Below are 22,560 nucleotides of genomic sequence, written 5' to 3'. Positions count from 1 at the left end.
GCTCCAATCATTGGGAAGTCACCCTCACCCCCATATCATGAGCCCATCGAAATGGTGTGAGATTGAAAACATTGTTAGGTTCATGAAAGACATGAGATAACATCAAAATAGTCACATTTGAAGACTATAATTCACATTTTCGGATATTTTTTGTGGTCTAAGCAATAGACCCATAGGATGCTTTTCGGAACCATAGAGACCATTTGAAGTCATCTTAGGGTCACACAGTGGTGTCGAAAGAGCTACGGTGGTGACAAAGGAGAGGAAGTGCAAGCTCAGGGAAGATGGAAAACCAGTTATAAACGGTATTCTTATCAATGTAGAGGTACTAAAAATGATAACATTATGTAAAATAAGGACAAATAGGAAAATATGTTCGAAGTATATTAAAATGGTAAAAGCACATGTTCAATCAGATCAATTAGGATATTTTATCTAGGGATAGACAAACATAATTTGCAAAATGACTCTCATAAAAGATGGTCACAACATTTTCATCAATTAGAGCAAAATATAAGTTAAAAAACCCTAACCGTCCTCCTCTCTCTTTTCTCTCTCAAACCTTAGCTGCCCTACTTTTTATCATCAATTAATGATTGCCATGGATGATTTCACCCATGGTAAATCCCTTTTTCCCTTTTAATTTCAGTTTTTAGTTAATTTATTTATTATTTTGTTAAATAAAGTAATCTCTTTACGAGATTTTTTTCAAATCCTGTTATGGGGTTTTTAGTATCTGTTGTGGAGATCTCCTTCTCCTTCCTATGGGAGCTGTGAGTATGGTTCTTTTGTCTTCAGGTAGGAAAAAATGTTCTCATTGTTTGAAGTTCGACACTAAACATGAAGGTATTGGAATCCCGGATACGATCAACATGACTAAATTAAAAATGTTCTTCCCAAACTATGTCACAATGATAGACTTCATCATCAATAGCTGCTTGATTCAGCAAATTCAAGGGAGTAGCGTTGTATTGCTTGATCTGGTTCATTGTAATTTCTTGGGAAATGAATTTGATATAACCTTATTTGATTGGATTTTATTTTTCGTTAATACCTACTGAAGAATTGAATATTGCTCTAGCGAATTTGACCAATTCAAAAGAGCCAAGAATTTTGTAAATTGCATATTATGCAGGAGTAATACAAGCGATCCCATTGTCATTGATAGCTTTCCAAACTATTACATCATTATGGAATATCAAAGATTGGAAACAGAGAACAGCCACCAATACAGGCAAATACTACTATATGTACTATTAGTTAGTGTACCTCCTTTAATTATACAGAACTGCAAATGTAATCTCGGAGCACCGATCCATTCCCTTGTGGTAGGAGTGTAGGACACCTACAGCCCATATAGTGATACAACAGATAACGCCAAGAGTAAAGAACTTTAGTCTAAATTTGTACAGTGCTCCTATCTATGGTAGTATTGTCCATCCGTAGACATTTTTCGCCCCACAACATTTTCTTATATATTTGGAAAGTAATATTGGGTGGTAATGAGAATTAATAAAGAAGTTTAAGGTTGGGGATAGACTTCCATTACCATGAATATTAGCATGAGACTCCACTTGCAAAATTACCATGATCTGCATTTCTTGTTGCCTACCGAACAGGCCGCTTGAGCTAGCAATGAGTGAAAAGATGCATCGAACTCATCCATCAAAAGCTAGCCTAAGAAAGCTACGCAATAGTATCAAGTGAACAGCCTAAATCACGTTCAAGCAACAATATATAACATCAAATTCTGAGAATCTGACAGCTAACCAACTCAGCTGGACCAGCTTTCCTTGATGCAATAAATTTCCAGTTAACTTCTGATGGTGAAGACGCAACAGAACTTCCAGCGGATGAGCTTCCACTAGTCAAGGGCTTTAGATGAGATGGTTGCGGTAGGGATTCTGTCACAGCTTGTAGTACTGCAATATCAGAGTTGGCATTTTTGATGATCACATGCAGGTTTCCACGGAAACAAGTAAGTAGGTATGGGGATTCAGCATCTGCTTGATCATGAGTAATAGGAACTTCTCCAAAAACAACTTTCCAAGAATCATCTCGGTGATCATATACTTTAATTTTAGCACTATCCAGAGAACCTGAAAGATCTAGAGCATATAACTCATCATCAACTACAACACTCAATTTGGTTCCTGCCTGCTTAGCAGGCCAACCCTCACCCATACCAACTGGCATTTCACTCCATGAATTTGTTTCTGGGTCATATATCTCTCCTCCGGCATCAACAAAGAAAGGCCAGCAATATAAACTTTGAGGCACATATAACTTCCCCATGTATGTTGTTAATCCCGTCGCTATTGGCTTGAGAAGATCGGCCAGAAAAGCAGTAGGCATAACTTGAGCCTTAGAGAATGGCATGCTGGGGACCTCGGACCACTGATCTGTTTTGGGGTCAAACACTTCAGCACACTGCAAGGGAGTTAACCCGCCTCTGTGCCTGCTAACCCCTCCAACAACATAGAGTTTGTTGTCCACAACTCCTGTCTTACTATAAGCTCTACCAGTTAACATCGGGCTCACTTCATCCCAGGTGTTCAAAATAGGATCATAGCGCCACACGCAACTTAAAGCTGAGGTCTTTGACAATCCCCCGATTACGTAGAGGAAACCATTAACAGCCCCAATTGAACAGCCACAAAATGGAATTTTATCCAGTGGGTCACCTCTGCCAAGCCACCCTCTTATGGCTTCGGCTATTTTCACTCTTGATCCCAAAGAGTTCCACATTTGAAGAATTGCCAAGCCTCTCCGACATTCATCTTGGGTTGAGTCATGAGGCATCGGGGGCAACTTCTGCCATCTTCGAGAAACGGGATCAAGTGCGTACCATAATAAGTTTTCTTCAACACGAGAAAGTATGAAAAGCCACTCTTCAGTCGTCTTGAATTCTCTCCTCAAATTATATATTTCTGAAGTAGTTAAAGCTTCTTTCCAACTCCGTGAAACCAACTTCAGTTGCAAATAGTAAACTCTAGGTACTCTGGCAAGAATCTGAAGTGATATTTCGTTTGGCAGAGAAGGAATTAGTCTTGTACTATGCTCAAAGTACCCTGTTCTTTGCCGCTTGTAGGTGCCACTGGTTGTACCCGCATAGCGCTGACTACTACAATCAGCGGAACTATTCAGGCTGAATATACCACCCATTAAGTCCACCAGGTTAATTCATAACCATAAAAATACAAGTCCTTCATGTAAAAAAAGAAAAGGTGTTAATCCAACTGTTTCACATAATCAAGAAGACAATGGTCAGAAATTTGAAAGAAAATCAGTGGAGGCATCATTTACTGCGTTCGAAACTTTATTAGTACATTCAAAAGAACATGAAAGCATCATAAAACAAAAAGAACATGCAAATTTCAAATTTCTTGAACCGTATGTACATTACATCCCGACCTCGAGGTCAATGCTATACTTAGATGATGTCACAGCGTCCACTGCTAAAGTCTCCCATCAAATAAATGAATATCAAACCAAAGAAGTCTATGTTTTTCCTCCTGTCATATATATTTGGAATTTCCGAAGAAAAAGGTGATACAATTACCTAACAGCAGCTGCTTAATAATACATGAAGTATACAAAGATTTCATTGATGTTCCAGACTTTTCTTACATATAATCAGTAGGAAATACAAAAAATTTAACTCTGTTCATAGTCAACAAACAAAAGTTGATTGTGCTAATACGAACTCACCGACTCTAAGAAGAGCAGCTTTTCAATTCAACTTTTTTTTTTGTATTCCATCAGAAATTCATTTTTTTTTTGAGGTACAGAAATTCATAATTACACAGCAACATAACTAAAAAATGTATAGCATCTGCAAATTATCATCTGCAAACACAAATGTATAGCTAGTACACCATTTTCTCCCCGAATAACGAAGCAATTTAGGCATAATTAATTTCATAAACTAAATAAAGTGAATATTAAACACAAATCGCAACCAAATCAACATGAATTATTTTGAGGATGACTTCATCAACACTAAAAAGGAACGAAATAAGGAATATGCAATTTTACGCAAAGAAGAAAGCTAAGGATAATCTCCATTAAAGCTTGTAATTAGCAATCAATCAGATAAAGCGTTAAATTAAAGAAGAAGAAAACCTGAATTAGTCGCAATTTGATCGAAAAGCGTAGTTTGTTTGAGCATGAAACAAGGAAGAATTATCTAAGATCTGACAAAATTGAAAGTGATCATCAGTTGAAATTCTTACAAAATTAGAATTGATAGAATCTGGTTGAAATTCAATAATGACGGTAGACAGAGAATTTAAGATGAGAGAGAGAGAAAACTGTAGAAATCCTACGAAAGAGGGGAATAATAGCCATAGATATTATATACTCCCACTATCTAAGGAAAGGATTAGGGAGACAAGTGTGGAACAACAAACGTCTAGGAGTTACTATACATAGTCTAATCAAGTGTACAAATTACAATATTTATTTCACAAGTTGTATCGTATTGGCTTCGGACGCAATTTACATACGTTTTTGTTTTTACTTGCAACACTTTCCTATAAAAAAAATAATTAATTACTTATAATATTTGTACTTTTGCTTTTTCTTTCTCTCTATCTCTCTCCCTGAGCTGTGATTACCGCATACCTGGTATGGACACTGTTCAGTTTGTCCATACCGTGGCAAAGTTGTAAATAAATACAACTTTTTCTTTTTCTTTTGTTTTTTTTTTAGGTTTTTACTCACATATATTCATGATCTGATTCACATTAGAGTTGATCTGATTCATATAATAGTTGATCTGATTTCTCTCTCCTTCATGATCAGAGTTGTCTAAATTGCCATTAAGTAAACTTTTTTTTTGTCTTTTTCTGGCAAAATTACTAATATACCCCGGTATGGACACTGTTGGCCCATATCGGGTATGCGCCAATAGTTTCTCCTCTCTCCCTCCAATCATATGGAGTGCTCTCTTTTTTTCCTCTCTACTTCTCTCCTAACTAAATTTTACGTTAGAGTTGATGCAAGTAAAAAAAATAAAAATGGAGGAAGTAATATAATTTAAAACTCTTGTATTACTATACATTAAGATGAAAAATTAATGTGAGATCATCTTAGCTTTATTGCGGTATATATTTTTATAAATTTTACTTATACATTAACGATATTGATGTTTGTCGTAAAAAAAAAAAGATATTGATGTCTAAAGTTGTACAAAATGTGTCAAGTCCTAAAGGAGTAACTTAGAAAACAAGAAGCTGTATTTTTTTTCAGCATTGTGATAATATATATAGATACACCTTCTGTTTCGAAGCAAAGAGAGTATAATCCTACTCCTATTATTATTTTTGGATTGATAAGACGAATTGCCCTATCAGACTAAAACCTCGCATAGGTTAATCCGATTCGAGTTAGCGAACTAGACATTCTAACAATAGGGGGAGGATCAGGAAAAATCCTACCCTCAAAGTGACTCTAGTGGGAATTGAACCGCAAACCTCAAAATCGAAAGGCGCAATACAAACCACTAAGTTCTATATAAGAGCAAGTGTTTCACTAGTATAGGAAACATGGACTCCAAAATGTTACAAAAAGGAGTATCGAAAATACGAGTTTCACTCGTATTAGGCATCTGTTAGATCTAAAAATGTTAATGTAATTCTATTACTTGAGAGAGCTACTTAGCTTATTTTCCAATTCTAGAAGTGATGACATTTATGTCATGAACAATCAGCTAATTCAGTGAAGTATTTTCATTCAAGGTTGCTCATAGCAGCAGCTTTTCTCATTCATTTATCTCTCTCATGTCCTTCATTCCTTACAGCTCTAATGCTTATATATGTGAGCTAATACAAAAGAAAAGGAAACCCTACAGTAATTCCTAGGACCAGGCACGTGATCCAAGAGATCTTTACTACAAGACAAAACAAGGACATATTACTAAAATGCCATTACTAGAGACAATGGGCTGAGAGAGATTAAACATAGGTCCAAGAGGGCCTATTTTGCTGTGCTATCTTCAACACTCCCCCTCAAGCTGAGAGTGGGGATGTGCACACTCCCAGCTTGCGCAGTAGCAGCTGATGTTGAGTGGAAGGGAGTTGCTTAGTGAGTATATCTGCCAATTTCTTGGAGGAAGGAATGTAGGTGGGGTTGATGAGACCATCTTGAGTCTTGTCTCGAATGAAGTGACAATCTATGTCGACATGTTTGGTTTTTTCATGGTGCACTGGATTGGCAGAGATGGCGAGAGCAGCTTGGTTATCACAAAAGATGGGGGTGTTACCAAGGGACTTCAAACCAAGATCTTTGAGGAGGTTTTTGAGCCACATTACTTCACACACAGTGAATGCCATTGATCTGTATTCTGCTTCTGCAGTGGAACGAGCTACAACAGATTGTCTTTTGCTCTTCCAGGATATAGGTGATTGACCAAGGAGTACACAGAAGCCAGAGGTTGACCTCCTAGTGTTGGGGCAGCCTGCCCAATCACTATCACAGTAGGCATAAAGCTTAGCTGCAGATGAAGAAGCAAGGAGAATGCCTTGATGAGGAGAGCCTGAGAGATATCTGAGCACCCGTTTTGCAGCTTGTAGGTGAACAGAAGTTGGGCTGTGCATAAACTGACTAAGTACATGGATGGCATAGGCTATGTCAGGTCTTGTCAATGTGAGATAAATGAGTTTGCCAACCAGTTGTTGATAGGAGGTGGGATCTGGGAGAGGATCACCAAGATCATGAGTTAACTTCATATGACTGTCCATAGGGAGCTTCAGAGGCTTGCAATGAGACATGTTATACTGAGAGAGGAGATCATGAAGGTATTTCCTTTGAGAGAGGAAGATGCCTTGATCATTTCTGTCTACTTCCAAACCCAGAAAATACCTAAGGTTACCAAGGTCTTTCATTTGAAATTGAGAAGAGAGGAAAGCTTTAGCTTCATTAATGCTAGTTAAGTTGTTACCAGCAACAAGTAAGTCATCTACATAGATGAGTATAGCAGTGAAGGACTGGCCTTGAACCTTGGTGAAGAGAGAGTAGTCACACTTGGACTGATGAAAAGAGAAGGCCTTGAGAGCAGAGCTGAGCTTGGCAAACCATTGCCTGGGAGCCTGCTTTAAACCATAGAGGGACTTAAGAAGCTTGCACACTTGATTAGGAGGAGAGGTAGACTCCCCCTCAGATGCAACAGAGAATCTGTGACCAAGTCCCTGATAGCCTGGGGGTAACTTCATGTACACCACTTCCTGTAAATCACCATGCAAAAAAGCATTTTTAACATCCATTTGATGCACTAACCAGCCCTGAATGGAAGCTACAGCAAGAAAGGATCTAACAGTAGCCATCTTAGCTACAGGTGCAAATGTATCTTCATAATCAATGCCATATCTTTGTCTGTTGCCCATGATGACTAGCCTGGCTTTGTGTCTATCCACAGTCCCATCTGGGTTGTATTTAACTTTATAGAGCCATTTGCAAGCTATAGGTTTTTTATGTGAAGGCAGGGAGGTGATTTCCCAGGTGTGATTGGCCTCTAGGGCACTGAGTTCTTCATTCATGGCAGTGATCCACTGCTTGTGTTTGAGAGCTTCTTTAAAGGTTTTAGGTTCACTGGTAGGAAGAATTTGAGAGAGAAAACAACTGAACTCACTGGAGCTGTGAGTGTCAGTACAAGGAGATATAGGTAGAGGGGAGGTGTTGTGAAGAGAGGCATGGCCAGTGTAATAATCATTGAGCCATGCTGGAGGTTGATGGTTTCTAGTTGAGTGTCTAGTAGGAAGAGTGGGAGGTTGTGTATTGACAGTAGAGGGTATTAGAGGGGGGTCTGTAGGTGCAGTAAAGTCTTCAGTGGGAATGGAAGAGTGAACTGGAGAAGGGCACTCATTTGTGTAAGGGGTAGGTACAGCCTCAGGTGTGAGAGGTTCTGAATAGATGTCAAAATCATCAAGGGCAAAAGGTGTAGTTTTTTCACTAGTGGGTTTGAAAACATGATATGGAAAGATGTGCTCATAGAATTTGACATGCCTACTGACAAAAACATGATTAGTAAGCAGATTCAAGAGCTTGTACCCCTTTTGACTACTTGGATACCCTAGGAAGACACAAGGGACTCCTCTAGGCTTGAATTTATCACTAGTTTTTTCAGGATTAACAGCTATAGCTAGCATCCAAAGCTTCTCATTTTAGTGTAGTCAGGTTTGTGAGAGTGAAGTACCTCAAATGGTGTTTGATGTCCAAGCACAGATGATGGTACTCTATTGGTGATGAATGTTGCAGTCATGAGACAGTCACCCCAATATTGGAGTGGCAGACCACTCTGAAACCGCAAAGCTCTCCCCATTTCTAACAAGTTCCTGTGCCTTCTCTCAGCTCTCCCATTTTGCTGAGGTGTGTCTACACATGTAGTCTCATGTTGTATCCCCAGTTTACCAAAGAACAGTTTGCAGTGCCTATCATCATATTCCCAAGCATTATCAGATCTCACTCTCTTCACTTTCTGATTGTATTGAGTAGTAGCCATGTTCACAAACTCTTCAATCACTCTAAATGCTTCATTTTTCATCTTGAGAAGATGAATCCAGGTGACTCTTGTGTGGTCATCCACTATGGTCAAGAAATACTGTTGACCATGTCTAGTGCTCACCCTATAGGGGTCCCAAGTGTCTATGTGGATCAAATCAAATGGTTTATTGGCTCTGCTTGTGCTTTTAGGAAAAGGAAGCTTGCTGAACTTGGCTACAGGGCAAGTCAGACACTCTTCACTGCATTTAGCATCAAAACCATGCAAGCCCTCAATTTTCCCTATCTTTTCTACAGGGGCATGCCCAAGCCTGCAATGCCATACAGTAGTTAGATTCACTTTCTTCTTGGCAACAGTAGTAGGTATTTTTAGCTGAGTGTTAGCAGCCATTGTTTTTCTTTTTCGTTCATCATGTTCATTCAACTGAGTCAAGTCCTGATAGACCTTGTCTATCACACATTCCACTGGTTCATTCACCAGGTAATATATTCCCTTCACAGCTCTCCCAATAGCAAGAACCTGGGAGCTTTTCCCATCTTGGATAATGCAAAAATCAGGGTGAAACAACACTTTGCACCCATGATGTTGAGTAAGCTTTTGAATAGACACAAGGTTGTGCCTAAATGATGGAATATACATTACTTTGTGAAGTTTCATGTTTCCAGCTACCTGTGTCTCTCCACTATGGGAAACAAGAGAGGTTTCACCATTAGGCAGGCTGATGCTTGGCTGATGTGTGGCCTTTGTGGGGTTTTCAAGGAGCTCAAAGTTCCCTGTCATGTGATGAGTTGCGCCAGAGTCGAGGATCCAATCTTTACACATAGATTGTGCAAGATTGCATTTGATCATTTCAGCAAAGTTTGTTTCCATTTCATCTCCTGAATCATCATCCTTGCTTCTTGAAGGAAGAGGCAGAAGCTTGAGAAGCTGCTCCAACTGCTGAGCAGTGATCCCACCATTACTACCTCCTTCATTCTGACTACACACATTAGCAGACATTTGCACTCTTCCTTCTTGCTTACCTTTGTTCCATCTGGGAATACTCTGCTTAACATCTCTTCCTTGCATACCTTTATACACCACTTCCTTGCTCTTTCCTTTGAAGTCTCTTTGAGACTTAGGTAGCTTGCTTGGGAAGCCAACCACTGTCCAGCATTTCTCAGTTGTGTGACCAGTCTTCCCACAGGCCTTACATGCCCAACATTTGTCAGCACCATGACCAACTTTCCCACAGTTAGAACAGTTCATCTCACTTCTTTTACTATACATGGCAAACACTTCATTTTCTTGCTTTATGCTGCTAAATGCATCTCTTTGGGACTCTTCTTGCTGAACCATACCACATACAGTTTCTACATTAGGCAAGGGAGTCATCATAAGGATGTGACTTCTCTGAGTCCCAAAGCACTCATCCAAGCCATTCAAAAATTGGAACAAGCGTTCCTCTTCTTCTTCTTTCTGCACAGCTCCTATGTAAGCAACTACTTCTGGTTCAAGTTTGGTGACTGCAGGGTAGTCTCTCAGGCATCCAGTTCCTCCCATATGCTCTTTATCTCAGTATAATATTCAGCCACTCCTCTTCCTTGCTGCTTTGTTTCATAAACAGCCTTATGAAGTTTATACTTTCTTGCACCATTAGCTACTGAGAAATTTTCTTCTCCATGTCTCCAAATCTCAGCAGCATTGGTAACAAACATCACTGACTTTTTAATGGATTCAGACACAGAGGTCAGGATCCATGAAATCACCATATTGTTACACGTTTCCCACGCTTCACTCTTTACTTCATCAGTGCTATCTTTTTTCTCTCCCCCTGTCACAAACCCCAGCTTTCTCTTTGAAGCAAGGCTTATCTCAAATGATCTTTTCCAAGATCTGTAATTTGATGTCCTTCTAACTTCTCAACACTTATAGTGTGGAGTCCCTTCTGAAGGGTGAAGGTATAAAGAGCTACCTGGCTCTATTTTAGTGTTAGTCATTTTTCCTTCTAGACTTTCAAATAACTTCACTAAATCACTGAAAGACTCAATCTTTAGTTACTTTCTGGGAAATTTAAAACACTCTACTTCTTTATGCAGACAACCTCACAGCATTGATAGATATTATTTTTCACACAAGAAGAACCTACTGCGCATGTTTCATGAGAACCAACTACACAGTGCAACAACAATAAAGATTGAGACTTTAAATAAAAAAACAGAAGGATTTAACGAACCTCAAGCTCTGATACCATGATGACATTTATGTCATGAACAATCAGCTAATTCAGTGAAGTATTTTCATTCAAGGTTGCTCATAGCAGCAGCTTTTCTCATTCATTTATCTCTCTCATGTCCTTCATTCCTTACAGTCTAATGCTTATATATGTGAGCTAATACAAAAAGAAAGGAAACCCTACATAATCCTAGGACCAGGCACGTGATCCAAGAGATCTTTACTACAAGACAAAACAAGGACATATTACTAAAATGCCATTACTAGAGACAATGGGCTGAGAGAGATTAAACATAGGTCCAAGAGGGCCTATTTTGCTGTGCTATCTTCAACAAGAAGTTTATAGATATTAGGCTTACTATGATAATAAGATTACAAGAGTAGAGATTATATGGATTACGTTTCCCCTTTTGTTTTAAAAATATATACTTCATCCGTTTCTTAATAAGTGCAACATAGAGAAAGTGGGGGAATACCAAGGAATGTAGAGAGAGAAAGTTGGGACCACAATAAAGTAGAGTAATTCAAGTGAAGAAACAAAAAAGTTGTGGTTCCCTCTTGCTTTTTGGTGGCATATTTGTAATAATATTGAACTTTTTTTACCATTTTGAGCTTGGTTGCACTTATTGTGACTATTCCAAATAAGGGAAATGTTGCACTTATTAAGAAACGGAGGTAGTATATAAATTTTACCAAGATGTCAATTGTCAAGAGCAAGTTGAGATTTATGGTTTCATTTGTAGTTTATTTCTTCTAATGTCAGTTTCGTTTTATATCTAACAGTTTGTTAAACACGAACTCTCTAAATAATATCACTTACAAATTGCATGTTCGTAAACATAAGTCTAGTGCTCTACTATCCGAAGTTTGGTAGTTCATATTATTAACAGTGGTTTTGTTTTTTTGCTTCCATATTTTCGGAGTGAACACGTACGTCAAGTTGTTGATCCTCACCATTTCTTCCCTCACTGCTATTCCTGATTACCGCATTGTCTCGAAGTTTGATGAGTCGACTAAATAGTTTTTCAACCTCAACCCATATTTTATAAGCTAACTCATAGACTTTTCCTAGGTTGCAAAAACAATGTCTTTGATGATCATTTTCCCAATCAAAGTTGTTATTGCGTACTTTGTGTGTAAGTACTCAATATAGTCTCTTAAGAGTTATCCTTTGTTTGGTTTTCCTTTAAGCATCTAGTGTTTAGATTTTGGAGTAGAAATTATCGTTTTGGCAAGAGAACAAGTAAACAACTTCTATAATCTCTCACAAGGTAAAGATAATTATAAGTTGTAACAACGTCTATTTGTAAATTCTCGTGATACATGCATGATTGCATGATTTGCATCCTTTTGAGTTTTGAAGGTACATAGCGTGTTTTGCAACACCAAGCTTCACTCGTTTTAGATCACCGGTATATTCCAAAAAGTTGATGCAATTTCGAGATTATTTGTACTTGGTTAAAATGTTTGTTATAATAGCGGAAAACACTTGCCCAAAACTAAAGAAAAAACCTCAACCCTTGTGCAAATATCAAGCACGAAAAAGACCACCTATCTCTTACTATATCTACTTGAATAAAATTACAATTGAGAACCAAACAGCTAATTGCATAAAGCTACAAGTGATGATAAATTTCAAAACTACATGAGACGATTAGACGAAGGAAGAATTATTGATGATAAAAAATATATATTGAAGTTACTTCTAATAGGATACATGGTATGCTCAGCGCTCTAGGTGTACATGGAACATAATAGACAAGCTGGGCCTTTGATAGTTACGACTTACAAATACCTACAGCAGTAGGCCGGTTAAGCAATAATGAATTTGATCTTAAGGTTACACAACAAATCTTCTTCCACAAGAGCCTGTATCATGCGCCCTCATTGCATTATGACATTTCTGTACAAAAACAATGCTACAATACTATTCATATATGTACATAATAAGATATATATATATACAGCCTTTGTTGCAATACAAGTATACAACAAAGCAAACACTTATGTACACCGTAAGCAACATTGTTGCTCACCAAAATGGGCACCACCTGAAAAGATGAAATGTGCATGTTAGGCAGGGAGTGACATGAGATAACACCAAATGCACTTAGCGGGGATGAGATTAGGAAAAGTAGGCATGCTGAATGAGGCTACACATAGTTGAGATGGAAATAGTACAAAATCAAAGTTCAAAATGAGGCAAATATAAGTTGAGGATCCCCCCATTGGTTTCTGTGAAAGCTCATTTCAAGCAATTATATCTTCCTATTGGATGGTATCACTTATTTTAGAATCTGCAACATTGTCTAGCCATACTGAAGAGCATACTTGTCAAACAAAGAAGAAAAGCTTTGCTAATTTGCTGATAAACATACATTTATAAATGAAAAGCTTTGATGCCTAAGCCAGTAGAAAGAACTGGCAGCTATGCACCTAAAAGACCTGATGCACCCCACACACAAATGTCAAGAAAAAATAAAACCTAAGCACCTGTTAATGTATACTATTTAAGGGATCAAGTTCCAATATTAAGGAATTGGTGAAAACAAACGAAATTTGGTTCTCTCCCTTCTCTTTAGTATGTAGTGTGTGGATGTTTGTGCACTCCACCCCTTCCATCTGTTTTACTGTTGTGTCAGAAAGGGTGGGTGGGGCGGGGAGGGGGGAGGAGTGTTGTAAGAATTCTTACAACTATCAGTCAAATGGGTGGGTTGGAGGGGGGGGGGGGGGGGGGGGAGGGGGGGGGGGGGAGGGGAGGGAGGGGAGAGTGAGGTGTTGTAAGAATTCTTACAACTATCAATCAAATGGGTGGGTTGGAGGGGGGGGGGGGGTAGTACCATAGATTTACAGGACAAGATTAGGATTTCTTACCCAACATAATTTTGGCATAAATTCTCATATGAAGTAGCCTGAGCTATCAACTTTTGAACCTGTAGTTTGACAGATAAGCCATGTTCAGCTTCACGAGCATCTCCAAATGCTGAGTAACTACTATCCGCTGCATGTGGGACTGCACCAGCAGAAGAAGAAGCTGTAGAAAAGTCACGCCCTGTAAGCTTGTTACTCATTCGAGCCATAACCATTACAGCACGTTCATTCAGAACCTCATTAGCATCACCAAGTTGATTAACAGCCTGAGGCAGCAAAACAGAGAATATGATATCAATATCAGAAAGGTACACCAATTCAAGTCCTTAGAGTGAGATTCTCAAACCTGAAGTAGTTCTCTCTCTCGAGCTCCACGCTGGGGATGAGAAAGATTGTTGCTCGTTGAAGGTTCTTCACCATCAACGACAGCAGGACCACTTGCAAGAGTAGAGATTTGTGGAACTTCATTGAAGTTGAAAAGACGCCAGTTGATAAGAGGGTCATGGACGAAGGCCTAAACCAAAAATGATGAATTATGATTTAGATAGCTATGCCTATCATACTTCATGTCTAGAAAAAACAAGCTACAAAGAGCTTCTATACCATGTGGCGCAAAGATATTAATCCTATTCATGCTTCACATTTAAATATTCAATGCCGCTATCTTATTTAAGTTGCAACTTTTGACTTTAGCACTATTCATGTATCAAATTTGACCGGGAATATTTTACTAGTATATACAACAAATTAAGTATGTACGATGGTGTTGGATTTGTCCTAATGTATATTTACAAGATATCAACTTTTTAATTTACAGTAATACATAATTAAAGATATTAATGGTCAAAGTTACACACTAGAGCAAGCGTATAGGTCAACATGTTGCATCCTTTCAAAACCGGAAGTAATATTTATCAGTATGTCAAAAGGGGGACTCTAGAGCAAGTCCTACAATTTTCTAGATCATCTCCAATAGTCACATAATGTCAAGCTAAAAATATGAACTAGAGCCTATAGGCATCTTTACCTCCATCATGGCCATGACACTGTCCTTGTTTGTTCTAAGAACTTGCATCACATTTTCACATGTCGTGCGGAAGGTACCCTCTATTCCACTGACTTCCATAGCTTTCACAAGCATTCTAGTCAAGCGGAAAGGCACCTGCACATTGTACAATAGGTCAGTTGCATGCAGTTCTCTACATGAAATTATATGAATTTCCATGGATACAGTCGAGCAGAATATAAGAAGGCATACTGCACCTTCTCAGGAAATTTCTCTCTATTCATGGATGCTTCAAAGCAGTCCCCAAAATCAATATGCAGTATCTTACCACTGTGAAGAAGTACAGGTAATTAGAATCAAATCTACCACTAGTTTTGCTAAGCTACATTAAAGATCAATACCTGTAACGATGTAGCATAAGGTTACTTGGGTGTCGATCACCCAAGCCAAGAAGGTAACCGACCTGATAGAATAAAAAGCAAATATGTTAGGGAGCTGGTAAATTCCAAAGTAAGCAGAAGGATGATCATGTGGTATCAAATACTTCAATTACACACTAAGATATATCTAATTAAGTGTAGGTGTATGAAGAGAGCATCATAGCCAAAGGTTCCAATGGTGCATAGCTAGTGATAATTGTACAAGGGTCCAGGGGGAACGAGGCAGCACACCTAGGCCCAAAGTCCAAGGATCTATCATCTTCATACCTTCGGCAACTCGAGAAGAAGCCAACCTAAGATTTGATACCCAGGATTATGTGGGTCAACAGTCGCATAAGAAAAAAAGTATACGACTATATTGGTCTTTCCCGTGCACACAAGATCGCATACCAGGAAAGGAATTGGACAGTAGTTGCAAACACAAACCAGGATTCATCACTGACAAAAAAGAAACAGAAAAGGGAAAGATAAAAAGATAGACCAAGTTTAACTACAAGGATAGAAATATAGCACTCATGATACAGATCCATGCCATTTCCGCATGTATCCACAAGCCAGGACATCTGAGGATGAGGAGAACCCAATAACTGTCTGCAACATAGACTGACACAACCAAACCACTCTCAGCAAGGCATGTCCTTTTCTTGCGGAAGAAGTGGAGTTACCCATCTCTCACCTTTCTTTACTCAGTACATTTTTACCTCCTATCTCTCTTGCTCCAGCATCTCCACCTATTCCGTGGCGAAGCACATCACTAGCACATTATTTAGTAAGCTATCCACCCTTCCACATCTATTGTTGTTGTTATATGACAGATCTATAAAGTGGATAGGCATGCTCCTTAGACCAAACAGATCATGGGGTAAGGCAAAGAATTTATACTAGGTATTATTTCATTTTAAAACAAAAGCAAATAAGAATTCCTCTTCACTGTAGTGATAATTCGAAGGAGTACAATCCCAAAACTGAGATTTTGATGTCCAACACTAGATTTAGTTTACTTTAGCTTGACACTGATTCTAACACGGATAATCAGATACGGCCTATTCATATTGTGTAATTGGGTGTATAAAATGGTTGCATAAGATTTTGTATATTTCCCACAATTTTCCTTTTCGTAATTGAGCTAATTCATGTCCTTTAAGTAGCCCTACAATTGTAAGATCACTTGATGTGGAGAAGGTCCCTTTCCCCCTCGGAAAAATAAAGAGATTCTTGGTCTTGACATACCACATTTAAGTGCTATAGGGGCATTGATGTACTTTGCTAGTCATATAAGACCTGCCATATCATTTGCTATGAATTTGTTAGCAAGGTTTAGTTCATGTCCTTCGTTACCTCCAAAGTCCAAGGTATGAAAGATTTGGCTTGTTCTTCACTAATCTACCCAAAGAAGATTTAATTGGTTTTGCAGGGGTACTTGTCTGATCCTAATAATGCTCGATCCCAAAGTGGTTATGTTTTCACTTGTGGAGGTACTGCCATCTCTTGGCGTTCTATGAAACAAACGATTACAACTACTTCTTCTAACCATTCTGAGATTTGAGCTATCCATGAGGCTAGTCGTGAATGTATATGGTTACGGTCTGTAATTCAACATATACGAGAAGATCGTGGTTTATTCTTCAGAAACGAAGCACCGACAACTATATATGAAGATAATGCAGCTTGCATTGCTCAACTCAAGGCGGGATACATCAAAGGTGACTGAGCAAAGCACATCTCACCAAAATTCTTTTTCACTCATGATCTTCAGAAGAATGGCGATATAAATGTCATGCAGATTCGATCAACTGAAAATCTAGCAGATTTATTTACCAACTTGGATTGCGCCGTATTAAAGATCTTGAGTGATGTAATCATGAGGGACAGTAAATACGAGCGGCACTTTTTTTCCCTTAACCATGGTCTTCCACTGGGTTTTCCTGGTAAGATTTTTAATGAGGCAGCATTTCATGTGCATATAAGGCGTTGTATAATTTTAGAGAATGGACAATCAAGGGGGAGTGTTATAAATGTTTTAATTATTGTGAATATCCATTTTAACCTTGCCTTGTATTAGAAAAAAAAAATTACTAGTCTTTTGGAATTGTTCCCCATATCTTGAAACTTGTTGCCCTTGTATTACATACTAAAAAAAAAAATTCTTCGTTATTTTTTACTTTTTTTCCCATGATCAAGAGTTTGCTTGAAGATGGCTATAATGAATCTTTTAATCTCAAGAAGTTGTTCCTGTTCACACTAGACTTAGGGACACAGGCATATGCACGCGCACTCACACACATTCACATATAGAAAGCAAATGACTTTGTATAAACAAAGAATCAGAAAGCACTGCATACCATGCTCATCACTGCTAAACTTCTTGTATAATTAGTTCGCCTGTACAGCCAGACTTCTGATGTGCGACTTTTCAACCACAGCACCTGTCCAACCATATATTCAAGTCCTTAAGAGAAGAAAATCCAGATGAGGAGCTATTGGATTACAAGACAAGTAAGCACCTTTGATAAATCGTTTCCTTCAGTATTTTGTAAAGCATATTCAAAAACTTCAACTTTAGATATAAGTGGCAAATGGTCATAGTCTGGCGCGAAACTGAGCATCAGCCTGTGTTCTTGATTTAGGGTGATCTAAGAACCATAAAATTTTAGAAGTCAGAGAAAGAGCTTATGATGCTGAAACGGTGAAAGAAACTTTCTTTCAAGCTTCAACTGACCTTTCTGGCATCCCTGTACTCCCTTATAAGGTGATGTAAAGTATCACAATTAGGAACCCATCCGATTAGCCCACTATTTGGAGACAAAGGAATGACAGAATATCTTTGGATGGAGAGATCTTTTTCAGCAGTTTTTCGAGAATTCTCCAGAAGAGTATTTACCAAGCCAAAAAGCTGCAAAAGATTGAATCAATTAGAAAGCAGCCAGCAGAGGAAATTTATGTTTGACAAAGTAGTACATAGTAAGCAAAACATGTTATATGAGGAAACCTGCATGACGCGTTCATCCTGACGTAGGTCTTCATGCCCCTTAAGCAAGAACGCGTAGTCCTCTCCATCACTCCCAAGAATGGTCAACTTACGTGGCCTTTGTTTAGAGGTCATTACAGTAAGTTGAGGTGCAAATGACACGATAGTCACCACTGATGCATCTAGATCGTAAAGTTGATCGAAGCATTACATCAATAGCTAATACACAACTAGAGTAGTTTCAATCATACAATTATATTTACCAGCACGATAAGTTCCAGGCACTGCAAGTTCCAAGTCACGGCAGCTCAGCAACTCCGGTGAAACAGACTGGTCATGGAAAAGTGGAAAAAACAAAGGATGCATAATTAAGAGACAATTAAAATGAAATGAGAACTTTTAGTAGGGTGAAGATGACTCATGCCTGCAAGTCAAGCGTAGTAAGTGATTGAAGCTGCCTATCTATCCGTCTGAAGACATGATAATAAAGGTCCCAAGCCTGGCAAGAAGCAATCTCTCATAAGCAACATGCATGCAAACTACAACAATCTCGTGCAGCCTTAATATATGTAGCAAACTCAAATTTCAAAAGCTGTTGGTAGAAGGTTGCAAACTCACAATGAAATATCAGGGTAGATGTATGAATCATGTACAAAGCAAATGCATTTAAGTAAGATGATGACATGTGCCAGGGTCCACATGCAAAATTAATATACTTTATGAGAGTCTCAGAGATGTGATTCCTCGCAATACATCTTGAAGGAAAACAAACTATTCCTAAAAGATTTCTAATTTATCAGAGGCTAGCTCAGTTTTCAACGGAATCAGCAGCGATAGAGCACGTCTGTTTTTTTTTTTTTTGGCTACATACAGCTATAAAGTGGAGCAATGAATGAAGGGAAGAGGAACTATTAAGGGTTCATAATCAACAGAACGAGTAAAACGTGGAGCTTTCACCTTCTAATTCTCTACTTCTCTCTCTCATGAAGATGCCATAATATACGATAACAGTATTCAGGATGGATAATCCAAGTCAACGTCATTTCCATGGCTGTGAACAGTAACATTAACTTTCTAAATAAAAAGGTCGAAAGAATTTTGTCTCCAATATACCTGAGTGAGTTCTGCATCTTTGCCGGTCCTTTTGTATTTCATGCAGCATTCATAGGCTTGTAGCAAGTCCTGGCGGTATGTCTGGAATTCAAGCAAAAACAATAATTAACTTACTATTAAAAATTCTCCATGTAACATTCATTGCATAAAATTATAGCCTTCAAATCTTAGGAACTTCTCACTTTGGAATCTGGACTCAAAAAATTATATTAGATTTTAATAAAAGAAGAACTGTCTATTTGCTCAAACTAAAGAGGACCACATTGATGCAGTTAAAGGGAAATCGACCACCTGAATGAAGGTCATCTCATTAATGGTGGTGTTACTCTTCATGGCACCTTCCTCTAGCATCTCATGCAATGGCTCAAGGACCTTCAACATTCCCTCGATATTGTGTTCTCCAAAATAAAGACGGCTAGCTTCTTCTAATCCTTCATGCCACATTTCATGCCATAATATTGCGACCCTAATTAACTCCTTTGAGACAAGTTGAGCCTGTGTACAGAGGGTTGATATCATTCCTGATTGAGTTGCAGAAATACTAAGAGGAAAACAAGATATAATATCAATTCTGTAAGCACCTCATCAACAAGTGCACTGCTGTGCTGTCGTACTTTCTCAACTACTCTTTGAGCTGCAGCTCTGCGCAGATCACTTATTGATTTGCACGCCACAAGAAGAGGATACATAAGAGCCTGCACAAAAGTTACCAAACTTAAATGATAGAAATAGTTAAGAAACAGAAATGTAAAAGTAGGGAAAAAAAAAGGGATAAGAATTAGAAGAGCAGCAACCCTTTACCATCATACCAACATCATGAACAAATCTCTGATTTACAAAAAGACTGAACTATGAAGTATGAAAAGTTTATGAAGTCTCCTATTCTTCATACACTGAAAAATACTAATAAAGATCACAGTGAGGCCATGTTATTTTAAGAGATAGTAGGCCCAAATCTCTCTCTAACTTGTGCAAATCCTAGAAATCTTCCCATGAATAATATCTTAGATGTCCATTCATGAAGAAAGAATTTTGCTGACCTTACCATAGGAACACATTTCATTGCATTTTGCATTTACTTATACGTCGAGTTTTTAGTACATTGTGCATTTCTTTTGTCTTCTATAATAGCAATCATTGAATATGAAGATGCTGAAGGCAAACCTGAGGATGGCTTTGTCCAATCCGCACCAAAAGTGACTGTATGAGTTCTCTAACAGCATGATTGTTAGAATGTATCCGTGCAATGATTTGAGGTAAAACAACCAGCCACGTATCTATACTAACGAGTTGAAATCCCTTTTGAAGAGCCATTTGAACTTCAGCAGTTGACCCATGATTGAACCACAGAGTAAGAAGACGGAGAATATCCTGAAGGATAAAGGAAGATGCTCAGATCTCAACATATAAACATCCACACAATTTCAAGCAAGGACAGATTATATTTTGGATAATGGGAAGTGAAATGTCATGCTACACAGAGTCCACAAAAAATGATAATTAATCAGAAGAAGTTCAACCTAAATTACAACTATATGGCAAATAAAAGTCCCACTAAAACGAACGAGTTAAAAGGAAGAAAGCAGACAGAATCATCATTCAGCTCAAATAACTTAGGATTCTGGATAACCAGAATAATGTTTCTCGATATCAAAGTGTGCAACAGATGTTGACATACGTAATAGGATTGACCCAAGGTACAAAACACCCTATGCGCCATGTCATGGTCAATAATCCCATTCAAAGTTGACTCAAGGTACATAAAGATTATGGCACTCACTTATGGGTAACTCAGTACCTTACAATGTTACATCATCATCGCTTGATTCCCTCGAAAGAGCACTCATGTACTAGGTTTTGCTCTGACTTGGCCTAACCCCTGCAGATTCTAACTTATGCCTCCATCTCTCTAATTTAACGTTAACCCCATCTCTAGTCTCGTCCAACAATACAATATCAATCTCTTTTCTTAAACAGAAGTTAACATATAGTTGCCTGAAAGGACTGTTGCGTGCTTGTCTCCTCTACACAAGATAAGAATCGTGGTCGCGGTGTCACATAAGTTTCTCACAAGTGCTATATTACCAAATTTCATTTAATTCCATGCAACTTCCATCAATTTCATGATTATATTTGATCTTTTGACTAATTTATAACCTTATCCATGGTAGGCATGTAACAAAAAATGCAGTTGCAGCGTTCCAGAAATGGTAGATTAGATGTTAGTCTAATGAGTCATGGCTATTGAGGTGTAGATATAACATCATGTTCATTGGCATTGGACTGAAGAAATCTGGCATCCAAGTAAGTTGAATTAACCAAACTCAGCTTAGTCCATCACAAATTTTTTTTAATGAAGAAGTAATCAAACTTCCTGCTCTTTCCATTCATTTTGAAGTAGCACTCATTGCTGCGAGAAGGCTACATGGTCTGTTACCTCCTTGGAACCAAAACTTCTTAACATAAGGATTTTGTTGTTTAAAACAAGAGTATAGTAGAAAAAAACTACCCAACTATTTGTGTATTTCAGATGAGTGAAAGGCCACCATGTGAATACTTGAAAAAAGAAAAAAGAGAAAAAGCAATGCTCTAAAAAGAACCTAATTTCCAGTGCAACATGATTCAACTTGTGGCACTAGTGTTTACCTGCAAACTGTCATCGACACCCTTAGAATTGGCGGCACATGCTATAGAATGGAAGTATCCAGTAACAGCTGCAACCACGAACTGTCTTGCAGTACTTGCATAACCTCTAAGAGTATAATGTGACATCACGGCAGTATTAAATAGAGCCCAAGAGTGCCAAGCCTTGCCCCACTTAGGTGCACACTGCGTAGCATTTCTTAATGCACCAATTATCTCTACAAAAAGGATAAACATATCATTACAAGGCTTTATTAAGCATTCTACATTCCACCATTTACCACACAATATCCAATAAATCAAATACCTTTGATAGACTCGTCATCTAGTATTGGAGTAAGTTCACGTTGCCAGGTGCCAAGTTTCAGATATACCCGGGCAACAAGGGGGGTGGATGGAGTTAAAGAATTTGTCAATGCTGTTTGAGAGGTCGGCAGAATATTTGACGCACTAGAAAGCTCGATAGCCAAATCCTGTTCACATTAACAGTGTATCACTTTACAGCCACTTATGTTTTTTTTTTCAAGTCACAACGGATTATAACGAGATTCAGCCTTACCTGCAACCTTGCAAATGCATCCCTCCGCTTGAGATCCTCCCCAAGTGACCATATATATTTTAAGTACGCAAGCATTACTTGAGGGGGCCCACGGTAATGTACATTTCGTGGAGATGTTTCAGGGTCGTACTAGACAATTGAAAGCAACCATAAATTATTAATATTATCATAAAGTGATCAAGTTACAATGATTTGATGAATGATAATTGATATCAATAAAATAACTTCTTTTCAGAAGATAAAAAA

The 22,560-nt window shown here is 38.3% G+C and overlaps 2 protein-coding genes across 2 annotated transcripts in view; both read right to left on the bottom strand.

The window, feature by feature from the left end:
- Positions 1–1,127: 1,127 nt before the first annotated feature.
- Positions 1,128–4,418, bottom strand: LOC104904835 (F-box/kelch-repeat protein At1g22040). The gene is made up of 2 exons (XM_010693231.4): positions 4,126–4,418; positions 1,128–3,206 (listed from the first exon to the last, which is right to left on the bottom strand). The coding sequence occupies exon 2, from the start codon at positions 3,163–3,165 to the stop codon at positions 1,744–1,746; it is 1,422 nt and encodes a 473-aa protein (XP_010691533.2). The 5' UTR covers positions 3,166–3,206; positions 4,126–4,418; the 3' UTR covers positions 1,128–1,743.
- A 7,950-nt stretch (positions 4,419–12,368) lies between these two features.
- The window catches only part of LOC104904834 (serine/threonine-protein kinase TOR), a 35,104-nt gene continuing 24,912 nt past the window's right edge, over positions 12,369–22,560 (bottom strand). Inside the window, exons 39-57 of the mRNA XM_010693230.4 lie at positions 22,315–22,443; positions 22,063–22,228; positions 21,759–21,973; positions 20,277–20,483; positions 19,694–19,807; positions 19,404–19,607; positions 19,113–19,193; positions 18,424–18,498; positions 18,263–18,329; positions 18,021–18,181; positions 17,751–17,924; positions 17,536–17,664; positions 17,374–17,457; positions 14,993–15,054; positions 14,849–14,921; positions 14,613–14,747; positions 13,932–14,099; positions 13,589–13,851; positions 12,369–12,765 (exon numbers count right to left, since the gene is read on the bottom strand). Coding sequence (XP_010691532.2) covers positions 12,747–12,765; positions 13,589–13,851; positions 13,932–14,099; positions 14,613–14,747; positions 14,849–14,921; positions 14,993–15,054; positions 17,374–17,457; positions 17,536–17,664; positions 17,751–17,924; positions 18,021–18,181; positions 18,263–18,329; positions 18,424–18,498; positions 19,113–19,193; positions 19,404–19,607; positions 19,694–19,807; positions 20,277–20,483; positions 21,759–21,973; positions 22,063–22,228; positions 22,315–22,443 — 2,526 coding nt within the window. The 3' untranslated portion in view covers positions 12,369–12,746. The remainder of the gene's footprint in view (positions 12,766–13,588; positions 13,852–13,931; positions 14,100–14,612; positions 14,748–14,848; positions 14,922–14,992; positions 15,055–17,373; positions 17,458–17,535; positions 17,665–17,750; positions 17,925–18,020; positions 18,182–18,262; positions 18,330–18,423; positions 18,499–19,112; positions 19,194–19,403; positions 19,608–19,693; positions 19,808–20,276; positions 20,484–21,758; positions 21,974–22,062; positions 22,229–22,314; positions 22,444–22,560) is intronic.

Source organism: Beta vulgaris, chromosome 9 (genome assembly GCF_026745355.1).
Source record: "Beta vulgaris subsp. vulgaris cultivar EL10 chromosome 9, EL10.2, whole genome shotgun sequence".
NCBI lineage: Eukaryota > Viridiplantae > Streptophyta > Magnoliopsida > Caryophyllales > Amaranthaceae > Beta > Beta vulgaris.
Note: the sequence above shows the minus strand (reverse complement) of the source record. Positions and strands in the feature narration are given on the sequence as shown.